The 18,066-nt window shown below is 43.4% G+C and overlaps 1 protein-coding gene across 2 annotated transcripts in view; it reads right to left on the bottom strand.

Annotated features, from left to right (window-relative positions):
- Lhfpl2 (LHFPL tetraspan subfamily member 2) overlaps positions 1-18,066 on the bottom strand; it is a 147,694-nt gene continuing 129,628 nt past the window's right edge. For both annotated transcript variants that reach the window (XM_078044173.1, XM_078044176.1), the window contains one exon: positions 1-3,896. In XM_078044173.1, the coding sequence (XP_077900299.1) occupies positions 3,640-3,896 (257 nt within the window). In that variant the 3' untranslated portion in view covers positions 1-3,639. The remainder of the gene's footprint in view (positions 3,897-18,066) is intronic.

The raw sequence follows: 18,066 nt of genomic DNA on the forward strand, positions 1-18,066 counted from the left end.
TGAGTTTGCAAAATCTTGTTTTAATTTCAATTCTGAGGAGGGCAGGGGAGCACATTGTGAAAATACATATGCACAGGAACCTAATCAATGCTAGACAAACAAAGTATTACTTTACAATATAGTAGGATAACCACAAATTTGAAGGCTCAAATTGAGTCCATCAGCTGTAAATACAATTTTATATTTGGCTCAAGTGGCTATTGAATATCAAGTGGTGCCAAGTTCCTCCAAAGCACCGAAGGACCCCCTCAGCCTTGGAAGGAGTTTCACCACAGTCTCAGAAGAAATCCCAGTCATCCCTTTAACTCTTTTGGCCCTTGGGAGTCATTGCTACCCACACACAGATGTAGGCCAGGGATTCCCAGTGGCCACGTGTTATTGCACAGAGAGGTCTGTTCTAAGCCAGACTCTTATGGCTAAGAAGGTGTGAGATTAGCCTTTAAATAGTGGTCTAGCATTAACATGGTCTATAAAAGCACATTAAGAAATAGATCCTTAGTGATTATGTACCAGCTACTAGTTATCACACTAACAGAAAAGGCAATATGGCAGCTTCACATTTCACATGAAAGACTAGCACTAACTGGGCCTGGCTTGCTGGCTTCACTTTCATATAAATATAGTGATTATTTTAATTTAGACCCAGGAGAAAATGATTTCATGCCAGTCTTTTCTTCACATAAGATTCGTGTAGCATTAAAATTGTTAGGGGCTAATGACTTGGCCATGAAGGCAAAAATGTGTAACTCTCCTTTGCCAAAACAGAAACATCCCTGTTTTGACTCCTGTCCAGTTTCCAAAAAAACAAAACATACATACACCTTTGTTATTGCACATCTTTCACACAAACTTGTGTATGTATAAAATATATTTATATATATATACTTTTTAAATATGCTACACATAAAAAAGACTATGGCACTTTACAGAATACATGTTTAACAAAGATCATTACACCACAGATGTTTGAAAACTATACAAAAACCCTTACACAATTAATGTAACATTGTTGAATTAGCACACAGGTTTAAAGAATCCACAAACCCCAAGGCAAATACTTCTGCCTTAGAGTTCATTGAGAAGCCCAGCCCACGATAGAACTTTTAAGCACAAATGCAGGCAAAATAAATTATACTTTCCTTTTAGTAGTAATGGTCCTACTTATTAGAAAAACATGAGTGGGTCAACAAGTGGTTTTTAAAAAGAGCCATGCAGAAGACTTTTGATATAGAAAGCCCGATTTTAGATGGTCCTTTCATCCCAAAGTCAGTCTAATGGATTAAAGATTTAGAAGACCCACTATCTCTGTCTCTGGTAGAAAATTCAGCCTCTGCTCTGCTGTAGGAAGTTAGTGTTCAGGTAGTTTTTAGTGGCTTAGGGTTTTGTTTGTGCATGTGCCATTTTTGGTCTTTTATAACATTCAAATTAACCAAATAAACACTGTCAAGTGACTTTATGAGAGATCACATTTTCACTTATGAATATTACCAGGTTGATTGAAGGGTACACTGCCACTTAGTCAAAGAGCATGTGATAGACATGTTCAGGGGGTCTCCTGGGGTTAGGATTTTTAAAGCAGGAGACTGAGATTTAAAAAAAAAAATAGTGTTAGGAAATTCTCTCTGTTGTAAAGAAAAATGATAAGAAAAAAATGTTTTTATCAAAATTTGCCTGATGATGGAATTGCTTTTAGTGATAAGTATTGCCCACATGCTGGCAGAGGGCCTTAGTGAGAACACTGTAAATTCAATCAGGGACAGGCACCTTCTCCAGTGGCTCCCATAGACTGTTTTCATGTGGCTGGAGAGATGGTTAATGTTTCCTGAGCCTTTACTGAGGTTGCTAGGAAGATTTCTGTTTACACTTCTCTGAGGGGGGGAAAAAGATAGGATTTAAACCTTGCTTACTTTGAACTTTGGTTTAAAAATGATAAATTAAGACCTGGTTCTATATTCCTCACTCCTCTGATCCTTAGACTTTCATCTGTTAGATAAGTTGGTTTCTAGTGTAGGCCAAAGGACAAAATGTAATAAAACTTTAGTTGTCCTATTCTGTATATAAATAAAGTACTTATTTATTCTGTACAAGGCTTAGTTCCAGACTCATATACGGCTTTAACATGATTCACCAGGGCAAGGCTGTAAAATCTAAGTCAGGGTTGTACACCTGATGTACTACACAATAACTTGCCAGTAGAAGGGGCTTAGTGACTATTAAAATTTCAAAACCACCCTCAAGCAAGCAGATTAAGAAACCCACAGAGACCTACACTTTCAATCTTTCCTCAAATCTGGCAGGGCCACCCCACTTCCTTCAGGTGCTAAGGAGTGTTCCCTAGCATTTCTTGCTACTTGGGTCATTCTGATTACAATCTTCCTGAATCAATGTATTAGAAATTTAAGGAAACTAGATGAAAAGCCTGAATCCTTTTTAATAGTGGTGCTTGACTGTTCTTGTAAACAAGTGTGGGCAGGTGTGATGAGTTTAGTTTGGTTTGTGTTTTTTGCATTAACTTTCTACTCTGTTTTCCTGGGGACAAAGTCTTTGATGCAGCTCTTTGGTTGCAGCAATTTAATGTTATTTCAATTTGCTTTCAGGAACAACACCAGTGGCTACAGAAACTTAACTCTTGTGACTACCTCCCTTTTTTCTGCCCAAAATGCCATTCTGCTGCTAACTTTAAGGGTCACCAAACAGAAAATGTCTCCTTGAAATGCTGAGATTCTTGCGGTCCCTCCCAGTGAACATCTAAATGAGCCACAGCTAGTTTGGAGATCACTGTCCTCCGAAGGTAGAAACAGAGTTAAGTTTTCCTTTGGCAGTCAAAGCACAATCCTAATCCTGGGAGAAAACTGTGATGGGGGACAGGGAGAGAGTGGACCAGCCTGGGCCCTAGCCTGTCTGCTGAGAAGAGGAAAGAATTTGTCTTCAACTGGCAAGGTTCTGTAGTTTTAGTCTCACGATTGTACTGGTCCTTAATCTTTCTTTATTCAAAAGTTTCTAAAATCTTAGAGAGTGACAGTTCTTTTTATCCACCTTACCCTGAATTTAGCCTAAAATTAAGTTCTACTGCAAGTTTCCACACTGTCCCTGCTGATTCCTTTGGTCAGCTAAGCAAGAGACAGTGTCTTGATGTGTCCTTTAGCACACATTCTATCCCCAGTAAATTTGCAGACTTCCTTTTAGTCTTCAATTGAGACACCTTGAAAGAACTACACAGAAAACCAAAACACCAACCCTAGACTGCATGTGGAGGCAGATGCTCACAGGTGTGCAGCTTTGAGGCACAAATGTGCCTCAAAAACAGCCTGCAAAGTTGGTTAACAGTCTCCCATTTTATCAGAAATTCAGATGCCTTTATGATTCAAATCATTATCCTTCATGGAGCCCTGGGGGAGGTGGAGTCTGACAGGACTCCTTGACTACAGTCAGGATCTCAGACTATTTTCATGTTCCATCCCTTGTCATTTGCACTGCAGCCCTCCTGTCCAGTAACTGCCCCTCATTGGTCCTGCTAAAGCCTGGGGCTGTGGAATGTGGCTTTGATAGGTACAGGCTAGTTCTCCACATGATTCAAAGGGTGAGGACTGTTTCACAACATTACACAAGAAAGAAAATGGCATTAATGTCTCTTCCAAACTAAAGGAGGCAGATAAGGTTCTTCCCCTCTTCAATTTCTTCTTGTACTTTGTCACTGGAAGTTGCAATTTCTGCTTGTGCGGAGAAGACAGCACAGATGAAGGTGAGGACTGTGCCACCAATGGCGGTGTAAAAGGCCCAGCCCAAGGAGCAGTCTCCAGGTTTGTAGGCAGATGCATAATGTCCACAGTAGTCTATGGCTTTCTGGCAACCCCAGCCAGCAGGGTAGAGTATCAAACCGAGGATAAGGAATAGGCCTGCAGGAGAGAAGAGAAAACAGGTTAAGCCCCCTGGTGCTCCAACCTACAGTAGGTTCAGATCTGCAGAAACAGTTACTTGATTTGCTGGCTTTGGGCTATGGCACCCATTCTTCAATAGAAAGTGTTAGGGACGGTTTTATGCAACTCATCTGACCTGAGCAGGAAGTATCAATTTATCAGCACTATTTTCAGCCACTTTTGTACATGTTGGAACATGGATTCATTAATACTTTCTTCTAGAAAAGCAAATTAACTTGTTTGTTACTATGTCTTTGCACAAGACTACTACAGTGAACATTTCCTTTTATTCCAGTGCAGACATGGTAAACTAAAGCCCTCAAGCCAAATGTGGCATTATAAATAAAGTTTCATGGAACATTGGCACGTCCATTCATTTCTGGGCTGCCTGTAACTGCTTTGGTGCTGGAACAGCAGAGTTAAGTAGTTCCTATAGGCCACATGGCCTACAAAACCCAAAATATTTATAATCTGGCTTTTTGCAGAAAAGAGTTTGCCAACCTTGGTCTAACAGAATTCACACAGAATCATCAGATCCCAGCCTTGGTTAAACACAGGGGTCAGGAGCCTTGAAGGAAACCAGATCATAACCTGATTGTCACTGTTTCCAACAAGCCCACAAGGAATCTGTTTGTTAGTATTTACCAATAACCAATTGCATGCCCGGAGCAGAGATTTTGATTGTAAACCTCTTAAGAATTTTCTGTCTGGATGCTTTTAGCCTTGAGTAGACACTAAAATTATGCCTCCATTTTATTGACCACCCCATCACCATGTCACAGTAAGCATCCACCTTGCTATTCCTCCCAGTTTTACTGTTCACTGAACAACTGGATGTAGCAATTTAAGGCTGCCTTTCCTGCCTGTTCTCATCAGAGCTAGGACTAGGGAGAGGCAACTAAGGTACAGATTTTTACTCTAAATGTGCTTGTGGATGCCTGGCTTGCCTCACCCTCACCCTCAGTGGTGGCAGTGGCCACCACTCATTAGCAGAGGCTCTTTTATAACAAGGGTTCCAAATCTTACCCAACACTTTCGGTCTGAAGTATTATTTAAAGGCCTTTTTGTTTGTTTACATCATGTGGGGCAGGAAAAAACTCTTCTCTGCAAAATGACACAAGATTGCTAAATCAACCAAAAAGTCCTAGTTTTCATAGACCTTGGAACATCAATTTTACCCCTGTAAACTGAAATCTTAGATTGCAGTTCTCTTTCTTTTCCTACCTTAACTGAAATTCTCTGGGTTCATAATGCCAAAGCTTTTAGGTCATTTGGAAACTTTCTCACCCAGAGAACGTGAGTGGATCTGTGGCAGTATGGACTACTTTTTTGTTGTCTTTGCAGTACTGGAGACTGAGCCTGGGACCTTGTGGATACTAGGCAGTGCTCTACCACTGAGCTCGACCCCAGCCCTTTTTATTTTGAATCAAGTTCTCACTAGGTTGCCTAGACTGGTCTCAAACTTGCAAGCCTCCTGCCTCGGCCTTGTGAGGATCTGGGATTACAGGTGCAGTAGAGGTTTGAAGGAAGACTGGGGACAGTGTTTCAAGCCACAGATCACAATTTTCATAGCTGTCTGCATCCTTGGATGAAGTCGTCTTGCCCAGCTGGGCAGTTTAATACTACAGTGGTTTTGGGTCTGAATGTCCCCACCTCATCTTGCTGTTCAACTCAGAGGACCTCATGGGATTTTCTAGGAGGGGTGGACCAAAGATGCTCACTGGGAGGTTCACAAGGAAGTCTTTCTGATTCTGCAGCCCTGGACTGCTTTCTCCACAGGTCTGGACACTGGAGCCAGGGAGGCAGGGGCTATAGTCAGGGAAGTACAGAGTGCCGGAAGAGCAGCATGGGACATCATAAAGAGGGGTTGTTAGAGATGAAAGGAAGCCAGTTTCCCAAGGCCAGGGCAGACAATGTGAACTGATCATCCTCTGGATTATGGAAAGTCCAGAACCAGCAGTCTAGGAGTAGATGTCGGCAGTCAAATCAGAGGCTGCCTTGCAAGCATGCACCAGGGGAGTTCCTAGAGTGCAAGCCTGTCAGCATGGGACCAGAACAGTGTTATGATGGGTCACAGCAGAGGCTTGCCAAGTTAAGAGTGGGTCAGCCGTTAAGAGCTCTGACTTTGAAGTAAGATAAGGTCTGAATCTACAGTCCGTCTTCTGTGAGCTGGGTGATCTAAGAAAAGTTTCTTGATCCCGTTCCTCACCTGTAAAATAGCCTCATCTTTAACTCATAAGTTGGTTGTGAATTTTAAAGTCAGTAAGGAATACTTTCTACAATCATAACAAAGCTGGAACATAGACCAGCAGCAGTCTGCAAGTTAAAGCCTTTGGCAGACCTCCCCCATCTGTGAGCACAAGCAAAGTCTAACCATCAATAATAAACAGATCTGCTTAGTTTTGAGGGCATATTTTGAAAGGTATAGTTTGGGAAGACGGAAGGATATCAGGCTATAATTTAGTAGCTTTGAAACAATAAACTGTTCTCCATTTGAATAGAAGTTTACTCAGCAAGGAATTCTGAAACGATTTAAAGTGATTCTTAAGTATTTCTAAGGTCTAGGACAAGCCCTAGTTAATCCTGTCTGCATCCCACTTTGTCTCCTAGGAAGCTTCCCCAATGAGATCTTGATAGTTTCCTCCCCCAGACTCCTAGGTGACATACCACCACTGGGTTTTCTATCAGATGTCTACCCGCGAAGGACTCAAAGGCACCCTTGTTCAGACAGTCTCTGTCTTGAGGTTCTAAGTGGAGGCCCTGGGCAAGGGTATTGCTTTTCCCATTAAAAGACCAAAGTGTTCATATTTTGTAGCTCCAATTAAGGATTAATTGCACAGTTCATTTATACTGTGGCTTAAATGTAAAATGAATATATTTTAAAATATTAGGGACAGATGACAGAAAGCATGGAGTTCACTATATCATCCCAGCTCTGCCACGCTGTGCTAGGTTCTGGCTGATTGTAGGATATGTGAAATACCTTAATGCAGCATCTCGGATCCTACTTCCTGTTAGGAAGCAGGCTGGTTTAAAATAATAGAGCCCTTCCCCTAATAGCACTGGATCCACTTTCACAGCCTGTTGAGCCCAGCCAGGACATTGACCTCCTTTAGGCATTTGTTCCCTTTTCTAGGAGCACAGATGGGATACCTTGGGTGCTTCAGTCATCGTAAAAGCTTATTACTGCTATATAGCCTTAATCAGTTAGTGACAGAAGACAGCAGGGAGACCTTATAACAAAAGGGTGTCAAGCTTGAGTTTGTCAAAAGCCACAGCTTGAATATAAGCCCACAGGAAAGTCCACATGGTAGGGTGATAAACATAAGGCTACGGTGCATCGCCCTGGGGAATGTGCAGTGTGTGGCAACCACATGCTGCCCGGGGCGGGCAACCAAGATAGTCATGCACCTCAGCAGCTTCTCCACCTGTCCACTCTGCCCTGACTGGTGGCCTCTGCTCCCAGGACTCATCAGAGCTGTCATCAACACAGCCAGTGCCAGGAAAACACAGGAATTCAAACTGACAGAAAACAGTCAGCCCTTGGGTAAGCAAGAAAATAATTTTTTTTTTAAATCATGTTACTTCTCTGTGTATTTAGATAAAGCTGCTTCTACCAAGGAATTCCAGAATGACTGGTGATTCAGGTGGCCCTCTCAGGTGACTGCACACTCAACCTTCCCCTCAGGAAGCCCAGATGAGGGAAGTGTGGGCAGCCAGTCTGAATGAATACGCATACTTGGAGAGGCTCTGTCAGTCACTTTCATAGTGACCTGGATATTGCCCCAATCCTCAAAGTAGCAGAATGTGTCTTCAGACATAGGCCTGTCACCCCATGGATTGAGCTACACTCAACTGTTCCTTTGTAATTACGCCTTTGCCCTGTTTGGGATAGAGTGTTCCATGGAAATGCTCTTTGTGTGTCCTCTTCTCTTGCTCTCCTTTGGGTATGACCTTCCTTGAAGTCAGTCATCCAGCTGACAGCTAACATCAGGAAGCTAGACTCCACCCCTGAAACCTGACCCCTTGCCTCATTTGAATTCCTTCTCCTCAATAAAAAGGGCTCAGCACTCTCTCGCTCTCTTTCTGCGGACCCTTAGAGTCAGAGGAGCCATCACAAGAACCCCCAGAAAGGTATCTCTGTCTCTTGTATGGTTATTGCATGCAGCCCAGTCCCCCTGGAGTGACCCTGAGTGTTTTAGTCATGAGGAACGTACAGCCATTCATCTGTTCCCAGCCTACCCTGGGTCTACACTATTCTTAAGACTGAGAACAGCTTCCCTGGGCCCTACCTAACAAATGTCCCAAGGCTGGGCATGTTTGGTGTGAGGTACTGGAAAAGGCAATATAAGAAAGCAAGTGCCCACAGCCTGCTCTAACTGAGACCTCAACTTGGTGCCTGGCTGAGATACAGCAGGTCGGGCTGGGAGGGGGACAATGCAGGGAGGAATACTGGCTGGGAGCCAAGGACAACAGGGTCACCACCAAAAGAACCCTAAGTGACCTGGAGAGCTGGTAGCCTGTGCTGTGGCTCAGCTTGACAGGATGTGTCTTAGACAGTACTATGTCCTTACCCTGGAGGGATATCCTCCTAACATCTCTTGTCAAAAGCCTCCCAGTTCACTATACCAAGACAGCTGGACGATGCCAGCATCTGCTGATCTTGGGGTCACCTAGCGCATGATTCAACCTTATTGGTGGAATAAAAAAAGTAAATGAAAAGAAACGGATGGCTAGTCACTTGGACTACCCTTCAGATGCCACCTCAAGGTAGAGAGTCTTGACAACCTCAGGATAACCCTCTACATGGTGCTCACCCTTATGGGGCACCAGCTATCCCAGTGTGACCCCTTTCACGTCCTCTGCTATTTTAGTCACATTATACTCCCCCCAGTTTTAGTGACCCACACAGGAATTTGCAGTCTCTCTGTGGAACCTAAGCATTTAGTTTGGGTTTAACTCAAATAATTAGACTACGGTCTTCATGTAGGTAGGAACTGTGAACTACTGCTGCCTCCCCAGTGCTCAAAACAGAGGGCACTAACACCAAACCCCCCCCCACAGTCCAGCTTTCAACATTCGGCATTGACTGGGAAAAGACCAGCCCCCAAATCATCTTAGGTAACTTCCTTACCACTGCCCGGAACCAAATAGCAGGTTTGATTAAGTTTTAATCAAACCCCTTTAGTGGGAAGAGAACTCTGAAGAGTCTTGCCAATCCTCAAGTTTGGGAAGGCTAGACATTGTTGAATACCATGAGCAATATGTCTTTTGGTCTGAAGATGGGCCACTCAAGCCTTAGAGCACAAGGAGCTAGGAAGGGGAGCTAGGTCTCAGCCTCAGCTCATGTATGAGAGAGAGGGAAAGCTCATAGCCCTCATAGCCTTTCCCCGATTTTCTGTCACCTGCTCCTCCCCACCAGACCAATCACACAATCGTTACTCTCTGCTGGTCAAAGGACTGGACTTGAGGCTCTATCTTTATGGATCATCTATCTGCCATTTACACAGAAGCAAGTTATTTTTCCCACCTGGAAAGTGAGCTCCCTAAGCCAGGTCATGTTCTGTGGAATAACTGAGCGAGTCTCAGGCGCTGCACCCCTACTTCCTCTTTACACAGGCTTCCAGACTAAATATCATAACTGTCTAGACCTCAGTTTACAAAGGAAATTTTCTAAGGATGGGAACAAAATATGGCCACCTGTTCTGCGTGTGGAGGAGCTGAAGCAAGCTGTAGTGCTGGGGACCTCTACTGAGTCAGCCATGAAGTGCCTTGTGTCTGCAGAGCGATGCCCAGCAGACCACTGAGTGGGCCCGAAGGATTGCTGAGGGAATGCGGCTCAGGAAGTAATTCTGGAGGAGCCCAATGAATGTTCACAGGTTCCTTGTCCTGTTGGGTACATCACTGAGTAGCCACGGGAAGGTTAAAGCACAGGACACTGTCGGGTTTCTTTCAACTAGTGATACTCAAGAATATATGTCACTATTCCCCGAAAAAGCTCTCCTATTTATGCCAACCTGCTGGGTTCTCATCTACCTGGAAATACCACCCCCCACACACATCCAAATGTCACTGCTATGAGAAACACTGGTCACAGTGCTAATTCTGAGCCCCAGTGTGTTGACCCAGCTCAGTTCACTGTAGCACAGTACCAAAGAGGACACTCTGGGTCCCTCAATCCAGGTGACCATCTCTCTAACATGAACCCAGCAAGCCAGGCAAGAGTGTGACTGGACTTCTATATCTAACCCCATTCTGGGACACAGCTTGGAAACCATTTGAAGCTTATTAAGGGTGTCAGCTTTGGTCATCAAGTTTAACAAGTACTGATGCATTAGTTAAAAGAAAAACTAAGGACAGTTAACCCTGCATGGGTTTTCGAACACCTGCCAGTATTCTGCTTCCAGATGGGAAGCCATACTGGCTTTTCCTTCTCAGTAGCTTTGCTGTTCTTCCTTACCTTCCCTGCTAAGAGCCATAGCCCAGCATGGCATTTTTGGTTGAAAGGTGAGGCTAGCAAGCCATTGAGATGATAATGATTATGTTAAGATGTGCATTCAATTGGATATTAGACCCTTGCTGTCCACCTCCACCTGCTACTTTGGAGCTTTCAAGGGGACTCCCAGAGAGTTCCCATTGGTTGGGGAAGTGCAGTAGGAGGGATTTCCGGAGGAGGGATTGCTGGTTGGTGTGGTGTCCCAGGAGAAGGCCGAGTGCGTGGCGTTTGCCGGAGTTTTGGAAATAAAGTTTGTTCCTGCTTGAGTGGCTCATGATTTTGTGCCCAGCAAGACTGTGGCACTTCCCAGTCTCCAGATGCTGTGTGCCCAGGATGCAGTCCTTTGTCCTCTTGAATGTCTACATTCCCCATATTGATCACATGGGATCATGTGGCTTTAAATACTACCTCATGCTACTGTCTCCTGAATTCCCATCACCAGTTTTGAACTCCAGATTTGCATATCTAACTGCCTACTTGACCGACACTTAGATGTTTAAAAAGGTACTTGAAAATTATGTTCAAACCTGAACTTCTACCATCTGCTCTTCACCTTATTGACCTCATCTCAGCCAGTGGCCATTCAGTTCTCACACCAGCTCAGGTCAGAAACCTTAACATAATCTTGGACTGCTTTCTCTCTCATAAAGCCCTCATTAGCCTATCAGCAGCACTGACTGGCCTTCATTAGGGCTGTTCCTATTGCCTGGAATGCTCTTTCTCCTGATTATTCATATGGCCAGTTTCTTTATCTCCTTCAAGGCTTTGATTGTCTCCTGGTTAATCATACTCTGACTACCTAATTTAAAATCCTGCACGCCCACTCACCACTCCAGCACACCCTCCTCTCTGCCCTAGCCATACCTTCTTACCCATAGCTCCCATTGCCTTTTAACATATAAACAATTCACTTATGTGGTCTGTCTGTCCCTATCAGCTTGAATGTAAATTCCATGAGGATAGAGAACTTGGTGCAGTCTATTCTTTGTGTCCTAATTACCTGGAACAATGGTGGGTGCGTAGTATGTGCTTAATAAATATTTGTTGTTTGAATAAATTAACAAAAAGCTAGAGTGATACAATTATAGTACATTTATAAGTGAAGCCACTGTAGAAAGTTCTTGCCAAGTTTTCAAACTATTTGGAAGAAAAGCTTTGGTAGATAACAGGAATCCTAGGGGTTGATAATTAGGGGAAGGAGAACTCCACCCACGTTGTGACTGCTGAAACACACGTAGGGGCCAAACCATGGGCCTGGCTTAACTGCTGCGCTGAAAACCTCCTTCCTAGCTGCAGAAAATGGTTCTTGGTTGGGAAGCACATAGAAAAAGGAAGTAATTCGATTAAGTGTAATAAATTTTCAGTTATCTAGAGACCAGCCTAACTTCAGTCATAAAACTGAAACTGTTTCCACATATGCCTGGCTGTGGTGAGGGCAGTGAAAGAGGCCCACTGAGGCTGCCGTAGAACTGGCCAGGGTACTGCTGGGAGGGAAGCAGGGTGTGGGGAGAGCTGGAGAGAAGGCAAGAGGATGAGTGGGCAAGCAAGGAGTGCGGGGGACCATGCCAGCGGCATGAGAGACACGGTGGTCTCAGAAGCACTGTGAGCCTGCGGAGGACAGAGGCCAGCAGGGAAGCAATGGCACGGAAGGCATGCAGGGCAGGCAGGCTGTCCCACAGCCCAGGAAAAGGTCCACTCCTGTCAACAGCCCTGAGGGAAATTCCTAGACCCATGGGGGGTGGGATAGGTTTTTCTGTTTCCAATAGAATAACCTGTTTAGTGAGGTAACTATATCTGGGGCCACCTGATCACTCCTGTGGTTTGGCAACTGGTGTACACAGTCAACCAACATTCCTATGCAGCCAGTTACCACTTACCTATAAGCTTCCTTCTCTTTTCTATCTAAATTTTTATTTAATGAATCTTCTGCACTGACAGCTGGAAGTCATTTTGGACATCCCTAAGCTATCTGTGGGGCATCAACTGTTGGTTGGTGGGCACATTTTCTCTTTTACAATATCTCAAGGCAAAGTATCAGCTACCATAAAGACAACTGAGGACACACACATCCTACCACACCTGGCTCCCTATCCATCAAATTGGCCATCAGGTTGTTATTATCCCAGAGAGCATGGTGTAGACTGTATGCTTCTCAGGTGCAGGGATTTTGGAGACATTTTGCAGCAATGACCCCCATTCACCAAGTCAGGTAGGCTCCCTATACTCTGTGGTAGACACAGAAGACACACATGATATATAATTTAGAAAGTATTTCATGGGTAAAAAATTTAAATAAAATGGTTAGCTAATAACTGGGAGGCCAACATTTTTTATTTTGCTAATAAAAAGACACCAAAAATAACCATTATCACCTCTCACTGTTTCTTAAAAGAATATTTTAACACAAAGGATGTGTTCTGAGAATAAAAACAAATAGTTCTTTAAATTGAATACATCTTGTTCTGAGATCTCTGATTACACTGGCCTCATTTTTGCTGTGGAAGACAAGCACTTGTTCAAGGCAGCAACTACTGGTCGATGTGCCCTTCTGGGTGCTGGTGGAGGGTCATCTGTGTGAAGATGGGGACATCTTTCTGAGAAGCCTATTACTGGGCAAATACCAAGGTAAATAGTATGTTCAGTTTTCTTGGAGTCTAGCTGCAAATGTCACTGTATCTCCTTTTAAAAGTTTGAAGAATGTATGGACAAGCTAGACCAGGGCCCAACTTTGCCATTTAGTAATTTGCTTCAAGAGCCAGATCAGGAATGAGAGGCCAGAGGGTCCACCAACAATGGAAAGGGTTTTCAGCTGATGACTAGCTTGTCTTTGTGGAACACATTATATCCACCTGTCAGCTCAGTAGAGGATTAATCATAACATTAGAGATTTCTAATAAGATTTTGAGGGAAAAGGGAGAAAAAGGGAAGGAGCTGGTTGATACTTGCAGGTGTTAATAATTTTAAAAAAACTTGTATTAATCCTTATGCCATCTCCCCAGAGAAATTAGCATGTTATGCATTTTCTGCTATAAACACTTGCATGGTATAACTGACAAGGAAAATACTCTCTGGGGCGGGGGTGGAGACAGGATGGCAGAACTGCTTAAATAGAATTCTCTGGATGACAGAGCATAGTTATCATAAAAGGACCCATAACCAAGGCTCCCAGAGGAAGTTTCTGTTATAATTACTTAAAATTAATGGCTATCAATTAAGAATCATGTGGTGCCCTCAGGGTGTGTGGCGACACAATCTATAAGATTCAGCTGCAGCTGCCCTTCGCTGCCACCCTAGATCTTTCCCTGCAATGCTGTTTATGTGCACGTTACCTCCCTAGCAGTTTTTAAGCTTCACCCCAAAATTGTTGAAATGCATTCTGACAAACTGATTTAGTCAGATTATTCCTTCCCAGCAGTTGGTGATGAAGCATTATTTCACATTCAGAGTGAGAGCTGCTTGTTAAACTGCTTATCTGCAACTAGAAGAACTTTATGAAATATTTTCTTGATAAAATTATTCACCTGACATGTAGGATTATGATAGCACCAGTTTGGTAATTCAAAGTAAACTGCCAACATAAATAGAATGCAGCATAACACAATGAAAGACACTTCTTAAAAAACTTGTTACTAAGCTATGAAATTTTCCAGACAACAAGTAAACTTCTTGCCTGCTGAGGGCAGTGGGTACAGATAATGTTAAATAATTACTACAAGATCCAGGTGCCATCTTGTCAACAGAAGGCCACTGTGGTGGCCTCTGTCACTGAACACACAGCACCTCTGCATCTTGATTTGAAGTTACATCAAGTTGTGGACACGTATTTGTACTGATTCTTAAAGTTTTTTGATACTGGCTTTTCTCAACATGTGTATTTTTATATTTAGTCTTAAAAAGACAGATTGCTAGATATTTAATAAAGCTACAGGGAAAACCATGTATAATAAGTGGACTCATAAATATGGCTGACTGTGCCATAACACAGTTCTTTATAAGAAATGTGGATTATTTTAAAGTGGCTTTACTGTTTAGAAGAATGCCACCACCGCCTCAGCTCCTGAAGGAGAGCCTGAACTGCCGTGTAAATACTAAGAGCCATGCTTAAGGGATTACTTGTTAATGTAACTTGAACATAGATCATCCATGGCTCTGTGATAATTTATGTCAACAATTAAATGGTTACCATGGCAAACCACTTTCCACATTTTATTTGCTCATCAGTTGCTATATCTTAATTTTAAGAAAAGTTGTACTTTCCTTCTAGACCGTGTAACTGATTCTTTAAAAATAGATCCCAATCTCTAGGCTCATATTAATGCCTGCTTTGTCTATCTGCTTTAGGGAGTAGTTTTTAATCTCATGACATGATTGGGCTCTTTATTCCCTTTATACATGATGACATGTTTTTTGCTTCTCTAGAGTATAGTTTATGAAATGATGACCTTCTAAGACAGCTTGAATGCAGACATTCAAGAAATTGTAGACCCAAGCCTTCAAATCTTTGCATATAATAGGCATCCCAAAACAGCTCCCTGAATTAAAATTTAATTCTGGCCTGCCTTACCATACCATCTCTACATTCTTTACCCCAAGGGATTAGTAAACACTGATGAACTAACTCATCAACATGTCCTATCTGTGGAATTCTTAAATTGGTTCAGACTGGACCTAGTGACCTGATTTCTGATGGAGGCATCATCTGTCTAGAGGAATCAGGAGTCCCTTTTGGTGAAACAGAAGCCTCCAGTGTCTGGCTCTCACTGAGAAGGAAAAGGAGGGCACACCCCTTTCACACTCCTCTGACTCCTTCTCTGAGGACATTTTGAAGTTAGGCAACCAAGGTCAAAGAGAAAGCTAGGAGAATCTTTTAGGTATAAAATTATGGGATAGGACTTTCCTGTGCTTCCTGAGTTTCTGGTCTCCTTTCTCACATCTTTAATGATTGGTCTAGTCTTTTTTTGCCTGGGAGTGAATGCACAGGGAGGGGACCAGTCCAAATGAAAGGATGGGACTAGGTTGGATTGTGGTTATCACCTTGATACTTAAGGTTATTTTTTCTACCTTGTGAAAAAGAAATACCAGTCCTAGATGGTTGTGATATATTTTGCATACCCACTTATACTTCCATACCCACTCAGATTCTGGACAAAAGTAATTCTGCACGCAGCAATGGCAAAACCATTTGCTCATCTTCTCAGAGTCTTATTTTCTTTTTTCATATTGTCCTTCTTCACACTCAATTATTTTGCTCACTTTCAAGAAAGCTGAACCTCCCTCCTCGCCCCCACCACCACAGGCCCTGGGCCACCACCAAAGAGCAATTCCCTTGACCACACCCCTTCACCCCTGCCCTACAGAGGCCAGGTCTAGCCCAATCTAGCTGATCAGACTGGTGAGGCAACTTGCTGAGGCAATCCTGCTGGACTGAGACCCACATGGACAGAAGATGGCAAGAGGGAATGTACTTTGTGAGCATCAACAGGACAAAAGAAGCAAACATGGGAGGGAAGACCGAAGACAGCAGTCAGCCAGGCCCTGCAGCTCAAGCGCTAGTCCAACCCCCATGGCAACCCCAGTGGGATAGGCCCAGCCAGCACAATTGAGCCAAATCCTGAGCTCATTTTAATGGCTTCTGTCCCAAACCTGAGTCACTGGGGATTCCACGGACTTCTAAGAGAGCCCTGCATGCACTTCCAAAAACAAACTGCACTATGCTGTCATGGAAAACCTGGATCTTTGCATTCTACAGTTTCACTATGGATTACATCCAGGTCACAACCTAAGGAAGACAGCTGGCAAAAAAACAACCCGCTGGCCGATTACCCAGCTTTTGTAATGAATCCCAGAGGGCTGTGAACCCACGTGTGTTTCTAGCTCTGCCAAGTCCTGGCCAAGCCTCACCTAGTGATCAGCCTGTGATTTATTCTGCCAGGGGAGTCTGAGAAGCCACCTGCAATCAAGACTCAACTGTGGAAGCTGCCTCCAGAAAGAAAAGGAATAGAGAAGTGTGTGACAGGAGGAAACGGAGTGGGAGGAAGAGGTTTGTTTTCTTATTGATTCTATTACTACCTTCTGCTCTTAAAGAAAAAGAGAGAGAGAGAGAGAGAGAGAGAGAGAGAGAGATATCTGAAGACACACCTGATCACACAGAGCCCAGGGACTGCTCTTCACCTTGCAGCCCTGTCATAGGCAGAGTGCTATATAATGAATTTACCATGTGAACAGAACAAAATCAAGTCTACAATTATAAAAGATGTCCCTATTCCTCAGAATGCAGCAATTCTGGAAAACACAAAAAATATACTTTGAAATTTGTCAAGAAAGCAGAAATGTTTTAATAAGTATTGTCATCTGGTGCCATCATTCACCACAGGCAAGCGCTGTGCTGGAGTCTTCCTTGTGTTATCTAATACTCAAAGCAGCCTTGAGGTAAGTATAAATGAAAAAACAGGCTTAAACAAGTGAGGCAAATTGGCCAACGTTTCACAGCCACTTTAAGGCGAGGTGTGAACTCTTAACTACTGCCCAGAGTGAATGCGGGACATCATGGGTTCACCATGAGGATGTGTCAGCTGGTGCCCCTGTTAGGCAAGGCCTCAAAGGCAAATCCTTCTACCTGTTAACAGTCAATTGTTGTTTTTTGTTTTTGTTTTTTTTCTTTTTGAAGTAATTTCAGGTAGGAATTTTCACTGCTAGCTGATTCTTTCACACTTAACTTCTAATATCAAGACTTTAATGATTTATATTTTTTATTGACAGGGCTATATAACCCTATGGTCTACTTATTCCTTAAAATTAGGTGTGGCAAAGGAAAATGCTGTCTATATAAATTTCCATCTAGTCACATTTTATAAAAATGTCATTTTTGCCAAAATGCAAGTTGTAAGACAAAACCCAGCCACAGTGTACTTCTAAAGAACCCTTGTGTTGCTCTGGCAACGGCCTCCTTTCTCACCATTTGTCTCAATGCTGAATAGATTCAGGATTGGGGGGGGGCAGGGCGGGGAGGCATGGAGAGGAAAGACTGGTGCTCACAGCTGCAAGTCCTTGGCTGAGGCTGTGCTGACCAGGTGCTAGGACAGTCTGCTGGCAGAAGAGGAAGCAGTCAGCTGCTCTGGACACTGGTATGGCAACTTTCTTGGCCATCCAATTCAGGACAAGGGCTGCTGCCTGCATTGGCTTGAACGGCCTGATGAGGACCTGTGTCAGGGAGAAAGCCCTCGGAGTCCCTTTGCAGAAAGTGCCCCTGAACACATGAAACATGGTTTAGTCCATCTTTCTTATTATTTCCTTGCTGAGGTGTGGTGTTAGGCTGCAAAGGGAAAAGAAACCACTTCTTTCCTGGGTTTCAGTGCTCAGGGGCCCCTGGAGAGTAGAGTGACTAGACAGGAATCTCTGCCTCCTGCCAATTTAAAATTGTGAGTAATTTCAGAATTTTTCAGATGCTAAGTAGTATGGAGAGAAAGTTAAAATGTCTTTAGAAAACTCAGACTTTGAAAGAGACAAATGACCTGCAGACTGGCCCCTTGGGTGTACTCTTACCTCCTTCTCAATTCCTCTCCCCAAAGGCCTTATGCCTAGAGAAAAGCTAGAAAACCTCACTGGAGTATACAAATAATACCTAAGAAATATGTACTTCACAAAAATGACACA

This window comes from Ictidomys tridecemlineatus, chromosome 1, assembly GCF_052094955.1.
Source record: "Ictidomys tridecemlineatus isolate mIctTri1 chromosome 1, mIctTri1.hap1, whole genome shotgun sequence".
Lineage (NCBI taxonomy): Eukaryota > Metazoa > Chordata > Mammalia > Rodentia > Sciuridae > Ictidomys > Ictidomys tridecemlineatus.